Source organism: Magnolia sinica, chromosome 3 (genome assembly GCF_029962835.1).
Source record: "Magnolia sinica isolate HGM2019 chromosome 3, MsV1, whole genome shotgun sequence".
Lineage (NCBI taxonomy): Eukaryota > Viridiplantae > Streptophyta > Magnoliopsida > Magnoliales > Magnoliaceae > Magnolia > Magnolia sinica.
This window is the reverse complement of record NC_080575.1, coordinates 94224565-94249020: the sequence shown is the minus strand read 5'-3', so window position 1 is coordinate 94249020 and position 24456 is coordinate 94224565. Positions and strand designations below refer to the sequence as shown.

General features: G+C 38.6%; 2 protein-coding genes across 5 annotated transcripts in view; one reads left to right on the top strand and one right to left on the bottom strand.

Annotated features, from left to right (window-relative positions):
• Positions 1 to 12247, top strand: part of LOC131240284 (2-dehydro-3-deoxyphosphooctonate aldolase) — a 32528-nt gene extending 20281 nt beyond the window's left edge. For all 4 annotated transcript variants that reach the window (XM_058238410.1, XM_058238413.1, XM_058238411.1 and 1 more), the window contains 9 exons: positions 2495 to 2554; positions 2685 to 2759; positions 3677 to 3761; positions 4806 to 4864; positions 7585 to 7629; positions 10328 to 10426; positions 11283 to 11330; positions 11484 to 11531; positions 11862 to 12247. In XM_058238410.1, the coding sequence (XP_058094393.1) occupies positions 2495 to 2554; positions 2685 to 2759; positions 3677 to 3761; positions 4806 to 4864; positions 7585 to 7629; positions 10328 to 10426; positions 11283 to 11330; positions 11484 to 11531; positions 11862 to 11930 (588 nt within the window). In that variant the 3' untranslated portion in view covers positions 11931 to 12247. The remainder of the gene's footprint in view (positions 1 to 2494; positions 2555 to 2684; positions 2760 to 3676; positions 3762 to 4805; positions 4865 to 7584; positions 7630 to 10327; positions 10427 to 11282; positions 11331 to 11483; positions 11532 to 11861) is intronic.
• A 3669-nt stretch (positions 12248 to 15916) lies between these two features.
• Positions 15917 to 24456, bottom strand: part of LOC131240282 (6,7-dimethyl-8-ribityllumazine synthase, chloroplastic) — a 28199-nt gene continuing 19659 nt past the window's right edge. Inside the window, exon 8 of the mRNA XM_058238409.1 lies at positions 15917 to 16306. Within this exon, the coding sequence (XP_058094392.1) occupies positions 16265 to 16306 (42 nt within the window). The 3' untranslated portion in view covers positions 15917 to 16264. The remainder of the gene's footprint in view (positions 16307 to 24456) is intronic.

The window sequence follows — 24456 nt, the reverse complement described above, 5'->3', positions numbered from 1 at the left end:
CATACACTCAAAATTTGAAATTAGAGTGTAAGTGATGATCGTTTCATCAAATGCTCCTAGATACTTCGAAATTAGTCTCTATTGATAGCTGGTTGAAGGAAATTTTTGAAAAAAAAAACATGGAGAACATGAAGAACCACTGGATATCGAAATCAAAGCTCCAACTCCATGATTTTTCATGCAAAACATGAAGAACCAATGGATTTATAACCATTTGACACTGATTTAACATAATTTCCAAAAAAAAAAAAAAAGGATTGGAAATTGAAAATGCTCACCAGATCGAACATGTGGGATATATCAGCACTACCTGTGTATTTCGTATCCCAAAGGATACAAGATATCGTGGGATATATCGGCCAATTTCGTCGATATTTAAAACATTGGTTACTGGAATGAGAATCCCTTGTGGTAAGATTGATGAGTTTTTAGTAGCAATAGGTTTTGATCAGTGGTCAGCATTAAGCAGTTAATTTTTCACACTTGTGATAGATGAATTGATCACCAGTGTCCAAGATGAGGTTCCTTGGTGTCTGTTGTTTGTGGATGAGGTACTGTTGGTTCGTGATGTGAGAGAGCAAGCAAATGCTAACTTAGAGGTTCATGAAAACACTCTAGAATTGTAGAGCATCACCAAGACGGAGTTTCTGAATCAACTTCAGTAGGATCAGTGATGGTGGTGAGGCTTTAGTTAAAATTTATGGTTAGAAGATTCCTAAAAGAGATTTATTTCATTACCTTGGCTCTAATATTTAACTGTATGAAGAATTTGATACGAATGTTTCTAATAGAATAGAGCTAAATGGCTGAAGTGGAGATTTGCCTTCGGACTGTTGCATGATTGCTGCAATCTTATGAAACTTGAGGGAAATCTTTTGAAGGGCAACCATTCAATTGGCTGTGCTTTCTGGGAAGACTGTTGGGCAATCAAAAAAGAAAATGAATCAAGGATGAGCATTGCTGAGATGAGAACGTTGAGATAGATGTGTGGAAAGACTATGAAGGGTAGAATTAAGAATGGCATCATCTCAAACAACCTAGGAGAGATCACCATGAGAGAAAAATGATGGAGAGCATGCTAAGATGGTCACTCATGTGCAATGAAGCAGGAGATGGCTTTAATACAGTCTAAGTAGAGGAAGAGTTGAACAGCCTGAAAAGAGGGTGAGAAGAGGACCTGAAGGGCTTCATTAGGGTGGTGAAAAGAAATTTGAAGGCTTATTCACATACCTAGGATGGAGTCTTAGATAGGAATGATTGGTAAAACAGGTTACTAAAGCCGACTCCAAATAGCCGTGGCAAGGCTATTATGATGGTGATGATTTTGTTTTATGCTGTATTTTTTTTCATTGTTTATTTTTTTCCCCATTTTGGTTAGTAAGACACAGGCAGCTCTCCTGGCCCTCAAGCACCACGAGAATGTTTCTATGTGAAATAAATGACGGATACAAAGAATAGTTGGGAAAGGAAGCTAACATTATTACATTTATACATGGATTGCTGTTGGAGCAGTATACATTTTTCAGAGAGCAATTCTATTTGTTTGCACCATTGACTAGATTAATATAGTGGTGTGTAAAGGTGTGGGTTCAAGTCAACAGAAAATATTGAAGGTTTCGTCCTCAACCATAAAGAATTTGTTGGAGTAAGCAATTCAGGTGAAAACAACAAATGTTTATCCCTTTGAACTGATTGATTTTCTGTTATTTAATATTCTTGAATGCCCACTTCTCTATCTACAACCTTCAAACAAATTTAGCATGTACTAAGCCCAACTGGTAGATTTCCACTTTGAAGAGTAAACAAAAGTGTGTTGGTCTCGGCACACAATAGTTGGGTTGGCATAAAGCGTGGGGTATGATTGTGTTTCCATGTGAGTGGAAACACAGAGAAATTCTTCATATGGCCTCAGCACAATAGTTGGGTTGGCATGCAGCATAGGGTATGATTGTGTTTCCATGTGAGTGGTGTTTAGTAAACATGTGTTGGTGAGCTCCTTGCTATTTTGTGAAGCCAACAACCCTTTCCATTTTTCGTCTAGACTGTAACTGTTAAAAAATTCTCCTTTGTGAGTAGCGCATAATAGTTGGGTAACATGCAGACTACGCCATGACCATGTTCTCATGCAAATGGTTTTCAATAAACACGAATCAAATTGGCTCCTTGCTATTCTATGCAGCCAACCACTTGAGCCTGTACACATGATGCTCCATATGTCTATGTGACTCGTACTCTGTCACGATGACTAGCTACAGTACCTCCATGTCCCTACTCTGCTTCTTCCCTGCTGGCTTCTCCTTCAACCACCAATTCACTATCTAGAAACATGTTTAATTTATTTTTCTATTTCATTTCTAATTTTTTGCTATAATTACGTTCTATTATTTTCTACCTTGTGTAATGTTAGAACTTGGTAGAAACTTAGAAGAAAGTTGGATGTATAGTTTATAGAAAATGCTATGATATGTTTCTGATGTGATTCACTGTTATCCAGTGTGAACCTGTTGGCAGAGTTGCAGATATAATTCAAATTCCAGCTTTCCTTTGCCGCCAGGTTAATTGTGGCCGATTTGGCTTTTTTCTCTCACAACTTCTTTCTAATCGTCTGAATTAGATGATTGATAGCTTCAGAGAACTAGAATTTTTCAATGCATTCATCTGACACAAAGCATTTATCATAACAGACAGACCTTCTAGTTGCAGCTGCCAAGACTGGAAAAATTATCAATATTAAGAAAGGCCAATTTTGTGCTCCTTCTGTAAGTTCTTTGATGGAATGTCGATTTCATTATATTGCAGATGATTGAGATGTAGAATTATATAGCTCGAGCTTGAGTACCATGGATTTTTGTAACTGTTTGATCCTGTATTCTTATTCTAGTGAGTTGCTTGAAACATGCCTGCATGAATCATGAATGCATAATCTAGAAATATTTTTTCTGCTCCGGAATGTCAATATGGCAACAACGTTTACACTGTTTATGAACCATTTTGAGCTTTCAGGTATTTTAATTCTATGAATTGTAAATTTGAGACTAAAAATGACAACTTCTTTTGATATATATGGCAATTCTTTCTCTTCAATCACTCGCTATGTCCAACTATACTTTCTTTTGCTGACTATTTGTTCACTTTCTTTGTAGTGCTCATGTATCCTTCTTTGTGATTTCCAATTCAAAACTTCCAGCGCATTTCTTCATTGCCACTATAACTAACTTTTTCTTCTTCTTTTTTCAAATTATATCTGATGGGTATATAGTTGGGAGAAGGCTATAGAGATTAAGGAATTTTCAGACTTAAAGAGGGCTTATCTATTGAATTGACTAAAGCATGGTCATGGTGCTGCTATACTGCATCAAGCTGTGTAGTATTTAATGAGCTTACGTGATCAATGTTGTCAAAAGTGATCGCATAATCGCATAATGTCATCCATATGGCATATGCGATGGTTGCATATGCCATATGGATAGTATGCGATCAAATATCGCATATGCGATTATGTGATCACATACTTTCCACCTTTTTTCGATTATAAATAAATAAAGTTGTGCGATCACATTAGTGATCAGGCATAAGCAATCACAGAGGATCGCTTATGCCATTTGACAACATTTGTATGTGATGAATGCATCTCCATGTGGTTCGTAGTCTTGGATAACTAAGGATTTTTGGGCAGGTCATGGCAAACTCTGCAGAGAAAGTAAGATTGGCTGGGAACCAAAATGTGATGGTTTGTGAGCGAGGCACCATGTTCGGCTATAGTAAGTCATTTTCATTGGACTTTTGGGTTTCTTACTGCCTCCGATTTACATGATTTGAAATTGACTCATTTGGCACTAGGCTTCTCAAGTTTTTCTTTAGGTTTTGATAATTCAGAAAGAGACAGAAGAGGAAGTTCTTAAGCTCCAGTGAACTTGAATTCTTGAAATGGAACATCTATGGCTTTTATCATCCTCAGGGATTTTAATCCTTGTCTTGCTTATGTTTCTGAGCATTTTCAACTATTCCTAACATTGAGATCAGGAGTAGGATGCATTGTTTTATGGTTCACCACCTCCTAGATATGGCAATGGAATGGCTTTTGTGAAACCAAACTCTACTGTCATCTACTCTTAAAATTACGTCTTTAATAAATTTGGAATTTCTCTGACTTAAATAAGGCCTGAAAATGCAATCTACCTTAATGATACAAGTATATTAAATGTTTCATCTTTCGATTTTAACAGATATATATATATATATATATATATATATATATATATATATATATATATATATATATATATATATATATAGTAGTGATGCTCACATACAACTAGTTGGCATGTGGGGCCCACCATGGTGCTTGTATGACATCTTGCCCATTTAACATGGTTGTCCCACCATGAAAATGGGATGCTCGAAAAATCAGGTCAATCCAATTATTAGGTGGGGCACATCATAGAAAACTATGAACAACCACTCAAAAAATTCTATATTCATGTGGGATGCATCTAATGGTTGGATCAAGCTGATTTTTAGGGCATCCCGTTTTCTAGAAAGCCATGCTAGACCGGTAAGATGTCATACAAACACCATGGTGGGCCCCACACACCAACTAGTTGTGTGAGCCTCTCTCTCTCTCTCCCCCATCTCACGAATTATAAAAGTCTACTATAATTAAAAGTGAAACCTTGTATTTTGTGCTGAACTATTTCTTTTTTGGTGTGTGTGTGTGTGTGTTAACAGCAATTCATGTGAACTTCATTTGATGCCACTTCTTTTGCAAACTTTAACCTTAAACTTTTGTTGGGTTTAAAATGCAGATGATTTGATTGTTGATCCACGCAACTTGGAATGGATGAGAGAAGCAAATTGCCCTATTGTAAGTAAAATATTCATTTTCTTGTTTTTCATTTTGCATTATCTTATAGTTCAAAGTTGGCTTAGACAATGAATCATCACTGGTTGGCACTTTTTCAGAATTGTGCTTATTTCATGGTTGTAAACTAAGAGAAATGGAAGAAACATAAAGAAGAAAGGAGAGGAGACTTTGCGAATATTTTTAGAGGATGCGTTCCTCCTCTATCCATGCTTTATTTACAATGAATACGAGTTTACAAGAGATAAAGAGTACAAGGCTTCCTAGATAATCATTATTATTCCCTAGATAATCACGGTAGATAATGACGGTTATGATAAACCACATCTAAGATAATGCATACATGTATGGTAATACTGCAGGTGCACATATGGAGTGTATACTGTAATTCCTGATATGTCGCACTGCAGGTGCACCCAAAGCTATCTACACTAATAATGGTTTATTTGCACGATGGATCTTAGGCATCCATGGTTGATTTGATATCAAGTTGTGAATACTACAATGTCTCCTATAACTATTGATTAAAAAGAATGGATCACCACTATTTTTTATTTTATTTTTTTTCTGGAAGGGTAGCACAACCAGGGATTGAACCCTGGATCACTCACACACACTACACTCTCTCTACCAGCTCATCTAACGAGCAGGAGACTAGATCACCTCTACAAAACAGAGTTTTTTGTTTTTTTGTTTTTTGTTTTTTTTTTTATTTTGAGAACTTAATGATTTTATTGATAAAAATTAAGAAATACAAATGCTAGAAGACATCGTGCAACTGACTTTCTCCCCGCTCATGGATGCATCTAGCTGACTCAGTCAACATTACAAAAATGACATCATAATCCAATCAGTTCTCCCTATAGCCACACTTACAGATTATCCCAATTCCCAATCATCTCCATCTTGGAACAATCTTGGAAATCTTGTCTCTCAAGTGCCCAGTTGATAATCATGAACAGGATTTTTCTCTTCAACGCTTCTGCTGGTGTGGTTTTATCCTCAAATATTCTAGCATTTTGCTCCTTCCACACACCCCAAAGAATCCCCAAAAAGCACAACTTCCACAGTATCTCTTTGTGGTTTTTGAAGGACTCTGTCCATTCCCCCATTGTATTTCCTATGGAAGTATTGAAGCACCATTCTGTCCCAAACTGAGATAGAAAGAAGACCCAAACGTCCCTAGCCACTGGACAGTGGAAGAATGGATTATCAACTGTTTCCTCGTTTTCCTTACACATGATAAAAATATTTGGTGCGGCATCCTCCACTTCCTTACACATGTATACTATAGTGCCACGATGCAACTGTTTTTCCATGCACTATTGTGCAGCTACGCTCTCTTCAGTGCCATATTAGTCATCAGTCATCACACTGAACCTGCCCATGTTCTGTTGATGCACCCTCATGTAAGTCTTCATTAGGGTGTAGCTTCTCTTAAGCATCAACATACATTCTCTCAACCACAAACCTTCTACACGAATGGTTCATCATGCGAACTACCTTGGGTCCACTATTGAGCCATGTGATCAATCATTTAATCATCAACCATTGGTCACACATGATGGCAAATACTTGTAAATGCACTGTACACCTATATTGCGGGATATGCTTAGATTTTCCCTTTCAAGGTTTTTTTTTTCCCCCATGAGAAGGAAATTAACAGCTTGCAGTATGTTGTTGTGGAATGTAGTGTCCCCATAACAAGATGGAAATTTATGCAAATCCGTGTATAATTTACTTTTATCATGGATGCCAATATTCCATAGACCGTATATCAATGCATGAATTTTGGCTATGAGCAGTATTGAGGACATGCATGCCCCACCCTTAAAGATCATTTATGTCATGGTAGTTGGAACTTGAATTCTTTCACATCCTTGGTCATTGCCTTCGTCCACATTGGTGCTGCCTTTTGTACAAGGAATCATCTAATGCTGTTGAGGTAAACTGAATTCATTTCGATTTTGTTTCTGGGAAATACTTCCCTCCTTTTGGACAGGTTTCCCTGCAAAGATGATCTAAACTGTCTTCTTGCTGTTATTCTTTTTCTTTCATGCATCTAAACTGTGTCAATGGGGAATTCTACTGAGTGATAGTGATCATGTCTGTCTATTTGAGGATCTTCATTTTTACTTATCTTTAACTATGTTAAAAATGCTTTTATCTTCGACTAATCCTAATTTTCCTGTTTAAGATTCTTTTTCTTCTTCATCCTTTTTGTTAATGGATGCCTGTTTACATTTCCTTTGTCTTAAGAGAGAACAAATTTCAGAATATACTTTTTGACCTCAGTCAAACAGTTCACATGCACAGATGATTAGGTTATGTTCTTAGTTGTTGGATTATGGTAACACTTAAAGTAGCATTAGAATGCATCATGCTGTCTATAGCAACAATTTCTGTTTGTCATAGTGGGTAACACCATAAACTGGAATCAGTGCTGGTATATCTTTCTGTGCTTTCAACTTTTTTATTCAAACAAAAATGACGGTGATAATGAGTATGTTTGCAGGCTTTTCGGTCACCAGTGACCTGCAACAGCATTTCTGTGTTTCTTCAGAATCTTCAACCAATACTAAAACAATGAAATTGTCCACTGTCAAAAACTTTTCTTACCTTTTGATGATGTTCTTAATAGTCATGGTTGATGGTGATGCTTTGTACAGTTAAATGGGGTTTCTATGAAGTAACTGTCTGTCTAATTGAAATTCCGTAACCAGGTAGCAGATGTTACGCATTCACTGCAACAACCTGCTGGGAGAAAGGTGTGGACTTGTTTAAATATTTCATTTTTCAAAGTTACAGTAGAGAATTAAATGTAGATATATTTATGCTAAAGAGCAGCAATATTCCATATAGTTATCATATTCTTGACATTTTCTTATTGATCACTTTAGAGATGGGAAACTGACCAAAGTTTTACTTTTCACTACTTAAAAAAGCCACAAATTCCTATTGTCCTTACAAAGTTGATGAGGATGCATAAAAGTTCTTGAATTTAGTCTTGGGATATCTCAAGGGAATAACAAGAATAATCTGGAAAATCATGAGTTGGTTCTTTTCTCTTCTTTTTCTTCTGAAAGTATGTCTGAACAGGATTGTATGGGGCAACTATTTGTCCTAACAGAGTTAACAACAATTTTATGGCACATCTAAATTTTGAAAATGATTTTAAGTTCCAAAGTGAAATCCATGAGTCACCATTTGCTCCATAATTGCGTGTGACTGTGTATAGGTGGGAACAACTCCCTAATGGAATTCAATTCAGGGTCCTCCATTTCATCTTTGCTTGCCATCCTATTTTATGGGTTTGTACTACTGCAGGTCTCCACTCTCATCCCCTGAGATGAATTTCTGAATCATAATTAAAGTGGTTTAGGATCCAATGTATGCCTAGTATCTTTAGTAAAAGGTATCAACCCTACACCATCAATTACTGCTCTTTGGTGATGCATCCAGACTGTCCAATTAGTGGACCGCTGACCACCTCTTCAATGAGGCATAGCAAAAAAATTCCGATTGGAAGTTCATAAGTCATAATACTCATAACTATCCACCTCTTCATTCATTGTTCATTCTCTCGCGTTGTGTGGCCCAGCATTCCAAGGTCAGCTGATATTAGCTGGGTGATGCCAGCTTCGGTCGAAGCCCTCTTTCGATCTTGGCATGCTTCCAGCAGTGGTATTCTTGGCAAGAAGAAATGGAGAGTTGCCCTTCTGGCATCCTTCCGGGCATTGTGGCTGGAGAGAAATAGCTGTTGCTCCTGTAATTGTGGGTGCTCACCTGCGGGCGTCTCCAACAAGGTTGCCTTGTATGTCAGGGAGTGGGCTCCCTGACAGGTAGTTCTTAAGTTTTTTCTGGTTGTTGCTTCTCCTGTGTCTGTTTTCTTTTGTTTTTCTTGTTTTTCTGGCATTTCTTGTTGCTTTCTTGGCCTTTGGCCTTAATAAAATTCATTTTTCAAAAAAAAAAAAAAAAAGATTCATAACTATCCAATCACCAATTTTTTCAACAATCAAGAAAAGCATATAGAGTAACGGTCCAAGAAAAAAAAGGCCTAAGAATTGAATGAATAGAAACAGCCACTCATTGCTGTTTTAAGCATTGTCCCATCCATGAGCTCTCCCATCCATTGATGGGCTCATGTTGATTGACACATTCATCAATTTTGTGAGATAAGATTGGAAAATGAAATTGGGTGTACGTGTACCTGGATGCAGCTTTAATAGAAAATAACAATGTTACCAGCTAAACATATTTACATTTTGACATATTATCTGTGATATTTCTGCATGTGTGTTTATCTTACATGTTTCATTCACTTGTCTGTACACATATTCTAGAAATAGCTGAATTCATTAGTGAGATGACATTGTCCTCCAGAAACTGAAAGATGAAACTGTATGTTTGAACCAAGGGCTAGATTAATCTTCTTTTCTCCCTAACTATTTATCAAATATTCTGGACCATATGAACCTGCTTTAGGTCCGAATCAAACTAGGTTCTGCATTTTGTAGTTTCTTAAAAACGTTTTACATGCAACTTCCAGAGGGTCTAAAATAGAACTAAGCTTTTGGAAATATTTTACAGATATAAAATGCAGCCAGTACATTGAGTACACTTTTGATCTAACCAGGATATAGGGAAGAGCGAACTAAGCAGTTAAGAAGAACCATTCTATTCTCTGTGGTACTGGGGTCTAGTTTTCTGAGGTTTTGTTTAAACAGAATAAGTGAAACAGTACATTACTAAAATTGTATTTATTTCGAGGATGCCTGTTGGCACTTCATTTCTGCTCCAGAAATCATGAGTCCAATGCATCAATCAATCTAGACTTCCCATCAGCAACTAAGTATGACTTTTGAAGCTCTTGAGTTGTGCATTTGATGTTTCAACAGGCCATGTATGCCTTCCTCGTCTTCTTCTGAATGCCCATTCAATTAGTAGAGGAATGCTGAGAAACTTAGAATATCCATTTTCTCTTCGTAAACAAGCTGAAAGCAGCTATTAATTCCTGATTTCTCCATCTATTGTTCTTTTGTAGTAAGGAGCTCACGAACCTGAGACTCTTAGCATTGGAATGTCCTAACTTAATCTTCCATTTTGCCATATAGTCTGTCTTGCCGTTTATAAGTTGGTATGTTTGCACACAGCTACAATGCTATGGGATGAGGTTGAAGCTTCTAACATTCATTGTGTTTTTATCCAGTTTCCATGTTCTAGGAAGATACGGTTTTTTCTTTTTTGGCACCCATATAATTTCGTGCTAGTAGTTTCTACTTTAATCGATCATGTTATTTTCTCCATGTATGAACTTTATACCAGTTTATACAGGGCTCTCTCTCTCTCTCTCTCTCTCTCTCTCTCTCTCTCTCTCTCTCTCTCTCTCTCTCAAATCTTATATATTCTTCTTCTTATAAGTATTTACTCCTGAAAAGAAACTTAGGCAATATGTTTTTTTAATAGCTGGAAGGTGGAGGTGTTGCCAGTGGAGGTCTCCGTGAACTAATACCATGCATTGCAAGGACATCAGTTGCAGTTGGGGTGGATGGAATCTTCATGGAGGTACTTGATCAGAATGGAACATTGTAACATTCTTAGCATCTGTCTCTCAAAATCTAGTTGGGGTCAGAGTTCGCACTCTGGTCATCCGTCGCTAAACACCATCTTCTAGCTATTTCCAATGGCCTCTCTACACAACTTGCTAGAAGTGGATTATGGCTTGGCTTGAGTACAACATTGAATTGACATCATCTTACCTTTTTCTCCAAGCAATTTGGGTTGGCGGCAAAAGTTCTACATCGGCTGCCTACCAGGCATCAAAATTCCTCTTTTACCCTGGCTCTTGTAACATGCCACTGCAGAGGCTCACATTGACACCACTCACCTGCCAACATGGTCCCACCCAGTACTGACCTCCAGCCCAACTATTTAATACACAGCCCAAAGGACGCGCACGCAAAGTAGGGTCATGGAGGGGGCAGTTGCTGGCAAAATGCTGAGCATGAAGCACCCACAAGCTTGAAAGTTCATGCTTGAGTAAGTGGCTGCAACAATAGCAGGGGAACCACTGCCACTTGACGCACATGTGAGCATGATCAAGCCCCGCACTACACCTTACAAGCAAATTCTCTGCGATGCCCACAAAGCAGAATTGCTAATGATGTCTAGAGCATGCAGGATTTCTGTTCCAATTTCTGCTTCATTCTCTTCCTCTGAGTCACACTTTCTCTTGCCATAATGGTTCAGTTCCTATTATTATCGACAATATGGATCAGCTCCTAGATGCGACCAAGACGGTTTGTTCCGGCTTGGTTGACTTTGTAATGTAAACTAATCCATTGATGAAGTAAAGAATTATGGAATCTTTTCTTTTCATTGTCTACTAGAAGTTGCTAATAGCTGTTTATTGGGTGGTTAGGTGCACGATGATCCTCTTAAAGCACCTGTAGATGGGCCAACACAATGGGTGAGTTTCAACTTCACGTCTGATTTGAATGCATGGGCATTTTCTTGAAAATGGGCGTTTATTTCTCATGGCAATTTGCTTTTACTGTTCAAAGAAAATTTCATTTTCTATAATGAATGATGTTTATTGGCATTTTCATGTTTATTTGAATAGCCTCTGCGCCACTTGGAGGAGCTACTAGAAGAGCTCATTGCTATAGCTGTAAGTTTTTCATCCCTTCCTACTGCCAGTTCATGGACTAGTTACTTACAAAACATTTGGATGCACCTAGAAAGGCATGTGGGTGGAATGCTTTTCTGCCTAAATTGGTACTCTTTATGTATCAGCCAGGGCATGATGCTTATGGTATTTTGATATGGGGCGGGAAAGAAAACTGGCATCTCATGTAATGCGATCTCTAGACTACCCGAACACAGCAGAATGGATAACAATCTGTTCTGCCTAAATCCATTCCACTTGCACTTTGGGTGGCATCCAAGTGCACTTTAATCTCTTATCGATTGACAAACAATTATTTCTTGTAAATTGCAGAGGGTCAGCAAGGGGAAAAAACCATTCAAAATCGATCTTACACCGTTCCAAGATCATGGGGATTCTTGAAACGCCTGTTCATGATGAGAAACCATAACCGGATAATGCTATCTAGAGAACTGCATCCTCATTTTACGAGTTAAAAGTAATTCTGAGGTTACAGTATGTCGCCAGTTATTTGGTTAGACATTTATTAGATCAGATGAGTTCACCAATTGTTCGTTCATATTTATATGATGCTGCTGCTGGGTTGAGCATTTTGAAACACAGCATATCTCATTTGTGTTCATATTTATGTAAACAACATGTCTATCATCTAAAAACCTAGAATGTTGATGCTGGAATGATTCATACATTATCTGAGCATGGGAGCATTTCCTTTTTTAGTACCGAATCTTTTGATCTGTCAAACTGCTTTAATGAATGGCTACTGTTTCTTTATCCATCCAACGGATGGTTGTTAACATTCTAAACCAGTCGTCTGCAGTATCACTTCCAAAATGTAGATGCCATAAGCAGATACACTCAGATATGGTCAGTAACTGAACATTTTTCTCATAACCAGTATTGCTTCCTTATAACTAGGTTGGAAATTTGCAAACCCTCCGATGTATTCAACCAAGAATGTCAAATCCCACTCTGTTAAGAGTACAAAATTTGCTAATCTGCTTTTACTGTAGTTCTTTCAAGAGAGATTTTCTATATCTGCAATACTTCTGCAGACCCCTGCCTTTTCTCTGCCTCATTGGTGGGAAATTCAAATTACAGCTGCACCTCTTTCCCACCATGAAGTGAGGATAGAAGGAAAGCCAACATCTGTCTTGGAGTATCTCTGTTAGAGAAATGTTCATGTCCAACTGGTTGGATGATAAGTTACCATACAACCAGCAGATAAGTTCTAACCTGTTCTGCGTGTGTGACATCGAACCCATCCAATATGTTTGCCCCACAATGATTGTCACCTATAGTGAAAAGTACAACTCGATTGACACATCGGGGTGGGCCACAAGATAGAAAACAATTGATAGCCACTGATATAATAAAAGAATACAGATAGCCCCCCTGATGGGTGCAGTGGGGTGATTTTTTTTCATAAGGTGATCCTCATACTGGGGATGAAGATTGTCTGCAGGACCAACCATCTCGACATGAGCATCTCTCTTCTAAGCCAATTTGTTCACTACCCTCTCTATTTCATTGAAATGAAGAATCTCTCATAGGTAGAACAGCTCTCAAATCTCAATGTGATGAAAATTGTATTTTAAAAATTCAATTTTCATACTGGGGATGAAGATTGTCCGCAGGACCAACCATCTCGACGTGAGCATCTCTCTTCTAAGCCAATTTGTTCACTACCCTCTCTATTTCATTGAAATGAAGAATCTCTCATAGGTAGAACAGCTCTCAAATCTCAATGTGATGAAAATTGTATTTTAAAAATTCCGGGCCTGTTTGGTAGTCCTTAAATTAAGTTCACCAAAAAGTAATATGACTTCTAATACGTAGTTACAATTAGGGCTGTACATCGAGCCGAGTCGAGTCGAGGCGGGCCAAGCTCGGCTTGACTCATCCATGCTATACTCAAGTTCGAGCTCGCCCTCGAGCTCAACATTGAGCTTGGCTTGTTTGCCAAAGCTTTCGAGTCGAGCTAGTGGTTCGAGTCGAGTCAAGTTTACCTCGGTAGTGTAAGGGAAAGAAAAAGAGGGAATGGGGACGGGTAGGGTCGGGTAGGATTTTTTAGTAAAAACTTTTAAGTTTTAACTTTTTTTTTAACTTCTATATATATATGGAAACGCTCACCTGCGAACCAGTTCGTACATACTACGTATGAACTTTTTTGAGAACCCATCCTACGTGATGTGGATCCAAAATCTGAACCGTTCATGTGAAGCAGCACCTCGTGAAACCCCCGGGGCCCAAGTTTTAATTTGATCTAAAACTTTGATGGCCCATGAAAAATGAAAACATTTTCCTCCCTCGATTTGCATTTCTCTTTGCTATGGCCCAACAGAATTTTAGATCAGGGTGAAAATTTGTCACATGGGGTTTCATGGAATTCTGCATCGCATGGACCGTTCAGATTAGACACCCATGACACGTGTGTAAAGGTGCGCAGGGGAGCATGACTCTATATATATATATATATATATATATATATATATATATATATATATATATATATATATATATATATATATATATATATATATATATTACTCGAGCCGAGTCGAGTCGAAATACACCATGGTCAAACTTGGCTTGAACTCAACTCGAGCTTTAGTAAACAAGCTTGACTCGCCTTGAGTGGGCCTTTCAAGCCGAGTCAATCCAAGCTGAGTCGAGCTTTTCGAGCTAGCTTGACTCGTGTACAGCCCTAGTTACAATTAACTAAAATAAAATGAACTCATTTGAAGGCATCTACCAAAACAGGACCTTACCAATATGTAACTGAGTTTTTTATTTTATTTTTATTTTTTTATATTATTTTTTAGGGTAAAAAATGGCAACTGGCCAAAATAGCTGTTGTGCTCAATTAGGACGCAAGCCTCACTTGCCATATCAAGCTCTTATGGACTTTCTCCATGGAGCAGGCTTAGTAATGGGGTTTCCAACTGAAGAACATTTGAGAAAGCAAAACATGTTCATGATCTTCCGAACTGGGTTTTAACACGATGGACTACATATTTGATGCTCTTCCAAACTGGGCCATAACAGGATAGCTACTGACAAAGAACTATCGCCCCATCTTTAGGCATTAATTATCTTTTCTACATTCATCTGATCACATCAAGTCTCATGATATCTTGCACCAAAATAGACTCATCAATGATGAAATTTCGTCATATTTGGTGCAACCAAACACAACCTTGAGCAATTCCACAATGTGGGTATTGATTATTCACTATCAGAAACATGAACAGCCCATACGATTACACAATTTGATTAGTGTGGGGTAATTAACTCACTACCATGAAAATGAAGACCCCACATCTGGTGGGATCCTCAATAGAAGGATTATATGGCAACCCCCCTTGTGCCTTGCACATGGTTGGGTGATCCAGACTTTGATCCCATGGGGCTCATAACAGATGGAGCATGCCCCCAAAAACTTCTAGACAGGACAATTCAAATCCTTTTAGTGCAAATAGAAATCGGTTGAGAGGAGAAATTGAACAACAGTCCACATTCAACCGAAAAATAGGCCAAATGTTGGAGGGCCAGGAATCAATCTCGATTTGAGGCATGGTCCATCAGACAGACGTGTACAGATGTTGTTGTCCACACCACCCCCAGCGTTGGTGTGTTGATGTTTTGGGCTCTGTGGGGCCCACTGGGATGTATGTGTTTATATCCACGCTGTCCATCCATTTTGCCAGCTTATTTTAGGGCATGAACCCAAAAAATGAAGCAGATACAAAGCGCAAGTACAGGAAGCGGTGCTGATTGAATGCCCACCATTAAAAACTTCTTGGGGGCCACAAGTTTTGGATCAAGCTGATATTTGTGTTTTCCCTTCATTCAGGTCCATGTGACCTTATCAACAGTTTGGATGGCCAAAAAACATTACGGTGGACCCTAGCAAGGTTTCAACCATCGGTGTCATTATTCCCACTGTTTCTTGTGGTCTGGGCCACTTGAGCACTTGAGCTTTTGATCTGCTTCATTTTGGGTTAATACTCTTAAATTAGCTGGGAAAAGGGATGTAAAACATATACATCATAGTGGGCCCAACAGCGCCCAACACATCAATACATCGCTAGGAGTGGCATGGCACCACCTAATCCTCATCCCCATCAGACTATTCCTTCTGTCTTAGCATAAACAACTAGCAAATTTTCATGGGCCTGGGGCTTAAGCTTAAGTATCAAAGCAAAGCATGGGGTCGTCTCGATAAATTTTGGCAGGCCTTGTATGGCCTGATCACAACACTAGCAGATCCAGCCCTTCATGCCGGAGCCTCTCCAAGCCGAACGGCATGCATCATGGTTGTTCATGAGACAATTTCAGTCAATGTATTCAGAAATGAGAACAATCACGTGATACCATCCCCCAAATAAACAACCATCATCAGAGCATGTTGTTAAATTTTCAAAGCAATAGCTAGAAATGTGAGTGTGCAGTACTGTCCGTTTTACAACAATCAACAAAATGCTGCAAGCATCAGTTCTCCTACTGTTTGTTGTCTTAAGCTAAGAAAACGTTCGGGCGAATTACAAAATGCCCTCTGGAGTTTAGGAGGTGGTGGGTCATGTCTCGGATATAGCCTGAAAAATCTGGCAAAGCATTATTCTCTAATCTACAGCGAGTCTTTCCCAACGGAATACACTAAATTGCAAGGTGTGAGATAGATTTGAGAGAATGAAAAGCCAAGCGGCGTTGATACTCTACTCTTCAGTTGTGAACTATTGCTTCAGATGGTGTTCAAACAACGAGGCCATCTCAATCTGCACACGACCCAAAACCCATGAAAGCAGTCAATGACCTTCGAAACCTATTTAACAGAGCTATTAGGCTGCAAGAATGCACAATTCATTTTTTAAAATTCAGTTTAATCAACAGGAAAAGTACAAAATTTAATGATGCTTCTCAGTATTCATAATGGAGTAGCACTCAAATTGCAATTGTGTTCCTTCCAAATCCAAATTGAGGTAATGTCATTGCAATTTGGAGCCCAGTCCCTCAGGATGAGTGCAAAGGAATGCAACTACAATCTGGATATTTCCACTTTATTGGACTAATTATTGCAATTCAAATTCATAGGTGCATCCAAATGCACCCTAAATCATTTTAGGAAGTATTAATGAGTCTTTTGTGCAAGTTATCTAGGTATACTTTTTTTTATACATGTCAATGAACTAATATCATGATTAAAACCCTAACACGGAATTGACTACCTCATGTCAGATTGATCAACCATGATATCGGAATGATGAGACTAACCACATCATAGCTAGAGATCGTCTATGGTTATGAGAATTTAGAGCAAGGCATGGAGAGTGCTGAGGGCCAATTATTTTCATGGGCATTGTTGTCAAAGGAGCCTGTGGTATGCAAGGAAGATTTTGAGAGGGTTTGGGTGGGGATGTTTGATGTAGGGAGGGAAAATTAGCAGGTCTGGCTCCTGTGGCTGCATGTTTTGTGCGTGGTTCTTTTCTTCTCTTAGTGTAGTGCAGTTACCCATTATAAAAAGACCAAATCAGAACATTTCCTTCCTTCGCCATTCCGTAGAGCTTGTTTGCATGATAAATACTTTCAGCATTCAATCAAGGGCAGTTACTGTCTTCCTGAAGACATGGGGCACATGGCCCACATCATCTTTTTTCCTTGTGCTGGCAGGGAGGAACCCCACAGACTGATTCTGTTTTTTCTCTTCTTTCTTTTCTTTTCTTTCTTTTTTTTTTCAATGCTGCCCCTAGGTTTTCTTCTTCTTCTTCTTCTTCCTTTTTGGAAAGGTGGTGATTTTATTGGTAAGGCATAGCAAGAAATCCACACTGAAGAGAAGAAAGAAGAAAAAAAGGATAAACAAAAAGGCCAAAATGGACCAAAGACACCCAAGACTAGACATCTGAGAAATACGAAAAAAAAAAAAAACCCAAACTCGTGTATCATGCGATATATCAAAAAATATCATGCAATATTGCCGATATATCGCTTCATATCACAGGTTTTTACTTATATATACCCGATATCGACCAGGAACCTCTTCCCTTTGTTTTTTTTTTAAAAAAAAAAAGAAAAAAAGAAAAAGAAGGAAATACCCAAAACACAAAATTTCCCATTTTCCTCTCAAATTTCTTCCTTCTAACTTAGTCTTAGGTGGATTTCAGTCCATCTTGTGCAAGATTTTGGGAGGAAAACAAAAACTTCAAGCCGAAATCATCGATTTCTCGAATTTTGGACCATGCTCGATCAATGAGATGTTTTCCATTTTGATATATTTATTTTGGTTTAAATCATGTGAAATGAAAAGAAATCCTTGATTCTTCATGTTTTATATGGAAAATCAAGGATTTCCATCTTCGATTTGGAGTTTTAGGTGGGTCGATGAAATTTTCCCAATTTTGCCCAAAATGCTTGCAATTTTTCACTCCAAACATGAAATCAAGCATATGAGGCCTGATCTACTGATTTGTGAACTTTTTTTCAAATTTTGAGAATTTTTTTTTAATTAAAAATTATTAAAATATTATTATTTTTTCAAAATTTCCCATCAACCGGTTGTGAATTGAGACTAATTTCGAAGTATTTAGAAGTGTTTGATGAAATGATCAGCTCATACACTCTAATTTCATAATGTCTTCATATATTTATAAATGTTATTAATTCAATTTGAATATAGTTGCATTAGTTCAGTCAAATAGCGTATAGCTTAGGACCCTATACAAAGGAAACTTATTATGTGTAGTTCTTTTTTGAGATGTTATGATTTAAAAGTGTTTATCGAGGTCTTTTTTAACGATCCCTGAAGTTTCATTGAAAAATTCAACCATTTTCCCAATGTTTCCCCATGTTTCTCAAAAAGTGTGATAAATTATCCAAGAAAAACAATATCTCGTGCGATAACCGATACGTATCTGTATTCCAAGGGTGTGAAATGTAATGTGATACCGTTATTTCGAACACTAGGTGGACGAGGCCTCATCTAGACAACCTAGAATTCAATCGGATTTCCTTAGAGAATGCGGCTGGTTTAGAGAGGTCAATCACAATGGAAGAAGCTAATGCATAGTGGACTCCTTGGGGAAGGACAAGGCTTCGGGTCCGGACGACGGCTTTCTTATCACTTTCTTTAAGTTTTTTTTTTTCGGAGAAGGTGAAAGTGGATGTGATAATCTCTCTCTCTCTCTCTCTCTCTCTCTCTCTCTCTCTCTCCGTTTTAGGAGAGAAGCCGGATCTCGTTGGAGTTGGGCACTTCCTTTCTCGCCATTATTCCAGAGGTTAAGGTGTCGAGAGTCTACAGGACTTTGGGTCTATTAGCTTGAAGGGGGGATCTGTGCAAGATTCTTTTGAAAATTCTAGTCGGGCACTTCCTTTCTTGCCATCATTCTAAAGGTTAAGGTGCCAAGAGTCTATGGGGCTTTGGGCCTATTAGCTTGAAAGGGGGGATCTGTACAAGATTCTTTTGAAAATTCTGGCCTCCAGATTTTGGGTCATGTTAGATGGGGTGATTACGGAGTCTCAGGGTGTCTTTGTTGCAAGAAGGCAAATCTGAGACAGTGCTCTCATTGCTCATGAGTGCCTCGATGTGCGCCACAAGGAAAAGAAGAGTATTGTGTGTAAGTTGGACATCGAGAAGGCTTTATGATCATGTCAGTTGGGGTTTTTTTTACCATATATTAGAAAGAGCGGGTTGTGGGCCCAAGTGGAGAAGGTGGATGCAAGAATGTGTCCATTCAGCAAGGTTCTCCATCCTAGTAAACAACTCTCCAAAAAGTTATTTTAAGGCAAGGGGATTGATGCAAGACAATTAAACACTTGCTCTAAAAGCTCGAACTGTTAGAGCATGGTGAATCAATCCCTTTATCTCATAGCCCAAGCCCCACATCTCATGGGTTAGGACCTCGGCCGAACGCCCCTCGTGGGCCCCAAATCACATGGGTACCGCCTCACACGGGCCGCCCACCCTAAGTGTGTCCCCGCATCCCACAGGCCACCCCACTCAAGCCCGGTGTGAAAATGCCCCTGCATTAATCACTCCCGGTGAAGAGTCTCGAACATGAGACCTCCCGCTTTAATACCAATTTGATGCAGGACAATTAACCACTTACTCTAAAAGCTCAAATTGTTAGAGCATGGCAAATCAATCTCTTTATCTCATAGCCCAGGCCCCACATCTCATGGGTTAGGACCTCGGTCGAACCCCCTTCGTAGGTACCAAATCACATGGGTACCGCCTCACACAGGTGGGGCCTGCTTCACACGGGCTGCCCACCCCGAGTGTGTCCCCGCATCCCATAGGCCACCCCACTCGAGCTCGGTGTGAAAATGCCCCTGCATTAGGGATCCTCTCTCCCCATTTCTATTTGTAGTGATGGTTGGTGCTATGAGTAGAATGATTAGTAAGTGTCAAGCTATCGGATTGATCAATGGATTCAAGGTGGGCAAGCATAGAGCTCCAAATTTCCCATCTTTAGTTCGTTGACGACACTATTCTATTTTGCGATGCAGAGATTGAGATGGTTGACAATTTGAGAAGGCTAGTAATATGTTTTGAAGCAGTTTTTGGGTTAAAAGTGAGCATGGTCAAGAGAAAAATGCTAGGTGTGAATACCAATAAGGAGGTGGTGGAAAGGTTAGCGAAGGTTTTCAGATGCTAGATCGATTCATTTCTAACATTAAACCTCGGGCTTCCTCTATGCATTGCAAACCCGAGAGGCATATGTGGGACAGAGTGATAAAAATGGTAGAAAGGAAGTTGTCCAAATAGAAATGTAGGCATCTGGTGTAACCTAGTTATCGAGTCAATGAGATCTCGATACCAAAATTGCAAATATATATATATATATATATATATATATATATATATATATATATATATATATATATATATATATATATATATATAAGAATAACAATGGAGTAAAGAGGGAGAGAACTTTAATGATATCAACCTTCTTTTCTTAAAAAACTTTAAGAAAAGTCACACTTAGAAAAATATTCGAATGACTAACTCTTACAATACCACCCTCTTTTATAGATCCTAAATGAATCTTTAATTGAAATCCCCCAACTAAGAGAATCAATCAAAATTTATTACAAACTAATCTAATCTTTCCTTAATATGGTAAAAGCCTAATAAAAAGTAAACATGGAAAGTAATTATATCTCTAAAACCAGCCCATATCTTTAATAATATCAATCATATATTCAAATCAGCCCACCATATCTCCCAACGACAGTAAATTGCAATCCATGATTTGGGCTACCAAATCTATAAATAAATAGTCCAAACATCGGCACATGTTGGGCCCTATAGTAGGTTGTAGGCCTATATAGAGCTGAACACAAGTCGAGCTAGCTCGTTTGGCTCACTCAACTCGACTTGAACAAGCTCGACTCAGCTCAGATCGAAGGTTGGGTTCAAACAGAGTCGAGCCATTGTTTTAGGCTCGAAAGATTTTCGAGCCGAGCTCGAGCTGACCCAAGCTCGATTCGGCTCAGTTCAAAGTTCGGATCAGTTCGACTAGGTTTGAGTTCGATTCGGCTCAACTTGTTTCTAATTGATAATAATAATAATAATTATTATTATTATTATTTTATATATATATATATAAAGGCCTTAAAGGATGGGTGCCCGTTTTTCATTCAACCTAACCCTAAAATTTCGCCCCTTCTGATTTCTGAAATCCCCCCCCCCCCATTCCTGCTCGCCGAGTCTCGACAACCAGCCCGTCGGCCTCGCCTTTGGCCCTTTGCTCTCGACTCTCTCAAGCTCTCTCTCTTACTCTTTCAGTCTCTCTCAACCTTCCTCTCTCTCTTACTCTCTCGACCGTCAAGCATCTCACCCAGTCGCCCGTCCGCCTCGCTTGTCGCGTCTGGCCCTGCTTTCGACTCTCTTTCTTACTCTTGCCCGTCCACCTTTGGCCCCCTACCCAACTGTCCACCTCGACTGCTGCCTCTCTCTCTCTCTCTCTCTCTCTCTCTCTCTCTCTCAAACTCTCTCTCTCAATTCCTCTCTTACTCTCACCCGTCCGCCTCCGCACAGACTCGGCTACAACTATCCAGTCACCTTTTTCGAGGAAAACATAGTAACCCTCTGGTCCGCCATTGTTCGATCACCTTAGGGCTTGTTTGGTCGGCCAGATTGAACATGAGTAGGAGGGATGGGATCAATTTTAAGGTAATGATGGTGATGTCAGTGGATTGGTTTAAGATCCATGGGTTTGTTATATCCCGGGACAAGTTCACCGGGTCTGTTTGGCACGTTTGGCATATCCCGGGATTTTACCATCCCATCCCTCCTAATCCCTCTTAATTAGCCTGGCTGGCCGGGCGGATTAGGAGGGATGGGATTAATTTTAATGTAATGATGGTGATGTCAGTGGATTGGTTTAAGATCCATGGGTTTGCTATATCTCGGGAGAAGTTCACCGAGTCTGTTTGGCACGTTTGGCATATCCCCGGATTTTACCATTCTATCCCTTCCAATCTGTCCGTCCAAACACCCCCTTAGTGAACTGATTAGTATATTTATGAATTGATTAGTGAATTGATCTCGCTCGTTTGCCTCTGCCACCTTGCCCAGCCGTCCACGTCTGCACAGACTCGACCCCCACTGTTTGGTCTGCCACTGTCCGGTCACCTTAGTGAATTGATTAGTATATTTGTGAATTGATTAGTGAATTGATTAGTATATTTGTGAATTTGTGAATTGATTAATATATTAGTGAATTTGTGAATTTATGAGTATATTTGTGAATTAGTGAATTTATTAGTATATTTATGACTTCGTTAGTGAATTGATTAGTACATTAGTGAATTTGTGAATTGATTAGTGGATTAATTAGTATATTTGTGAATTGATTATTATTAGTGAATTAAGAATATTGATTAGTGAATTTGTGATTAGTAAATTATTGATTAGTGATATTGATTATTATTGGTGAATTTGTGATTAATGATATTGATTAGTGAATTGATTTCTATTGATTAGTGAATTACGAATTGTGAATTGATTAGTATATGATAATCAGATGCTCGTTTGAGCATTTCTATGTTGTAGGCACAGATACAGTGTGCTTTTGGTGACATAGAAATCCTCAAATTGTCCCATTTTTGGACAGTTCAATGTTGAATAGATTGTAGTGTTTTCGTTTATTCCAAATTTAATGCATATGCAAGTTCTGGTTCATCTCTCCCTTTCTCTCTTGGAGGGGCATTTAAGTTGACACCATCATGTTTATAGATGACTAGTGAGGATGTGCTAACTACTCTCAAGGTCGGTGTATCAATCACATCTCCTCTTATTGTGGAGGGAGAAGTGTCGTCAGTTGCAGCCAAGGGGAAAAAAAAAAGATCAACAGTGTGGGATGACTTTGAGAAAGCAGTGGTTTATGGTGTGACGAAGATTAGATATATTTACTGAAAGATATTGTACACTAAGAATCCTGGGGGGGAGGGCGCAACAATCCATTTACAAAAACATAAGCAAAATTGTTTAAAGAGACCAAAAATCCAACTTCCAGGCCAACGTTTGCTTTCATTTATCACGTTTGAAAGGGGCGACTCTCAAGGTCAACTTACCACTCACAAGTTTGATAAAAAAGAAGATGAAAGAATGGTATGCAAGAATAGTGATCATCAAAGAAAAACCATTCAGAATGATAGAAAACAAAGTTTTTATGCAATTTTGTAAATACCTTAATCCTCAACTTGAGAAGGCCTCTTGCATCACCGTGAACCGAGAGTGCGTGATGATGTATGCAAGCGAGAAAATAAAACTGAAAGTTGCTTTGGCATCAATCTCAAGAATAAGTTTGACGTCTGAATTGTAGACGGCATCCAATCAAAGAAAGTGATATATTTCATTAATTGCGCACTACATTGATGAAGATTGAAATCTCTGCAAGAAAATTTTGAACTTCCGCCACCTTCCTCCTCATATTGGTCTGATTATTTCAAATTGCATCTACAGTTGTCTATAAGAGTGGGGCATTGAAAACAAAATATCTTCAATAATTTTAAATAATGCCTCTGCAAATGACAACGTAATTTCATTCTTACGTAACCAATTCAAGGCAACCGACAATTTGTTTTTTGAGGAAAAAATAATCTAGGTTATGTGTTGTGCCCACATACTAAACTTAATTGTACAAGAAGGGTTGAAAATATTTGACCCCACTATAGAGAACATGAGAGAGAATGTAAAACACATAGGGGGTCACCTTCAAGATTGAGTATATGGGGTGATATAATTCAACGTTTGAATGTGAAATCCCAGAAAACGTTGAAGTTAGATGTATGCACACGTTGGAATTCGACTTTTGAAATGTTGGATTCGGCCATGAAATTAGAGCTTGCATTCCCTGAATACGCGGCACGTGACAGAACGTATGTTTGGTTGCCTAGTGAAGATAATTGGAATAAAGCGAAATAAGTTTACAAGTTTCTTAAAGTTTTTTACAATTACACGAAGATTTTTTCTAGAAATAAGTATCCCACTGCAAATCTCTTCCTTCCGTCTCTTTGGAAAATTAAGGAAGCCTTTAAAAAAAGTGCTAGTGAGGAGGTCCAAATTTTCTACAATTGATGGCAAGTGGTATGCAAATGAAGTTTAATAATTACTAGGACGAATGGCCTTAGCCGTTGTTCTTGATCCTCGGTACAAGATGGGTATGGTTAGGTTCATTTTCATGAAAATTTATTCTGTTAAAAGGGCGGGAAGTGAAACCTCCAAAATTCGTGACGCAATCCAATAATTATATACTTCGTTGTTTTTACTTTACCCCCAGACATAACAGGTGATAAAGAAGTTAGAGCTACAAGCGAAGACAATGTGCTCGATAAATACATGTCTTTCTTAGCACAAGAAGAAACAAAAGATTAGACACGGGAATCAGAGCTAGACTTGTATCTCAAAAAACCAATTGTAAAA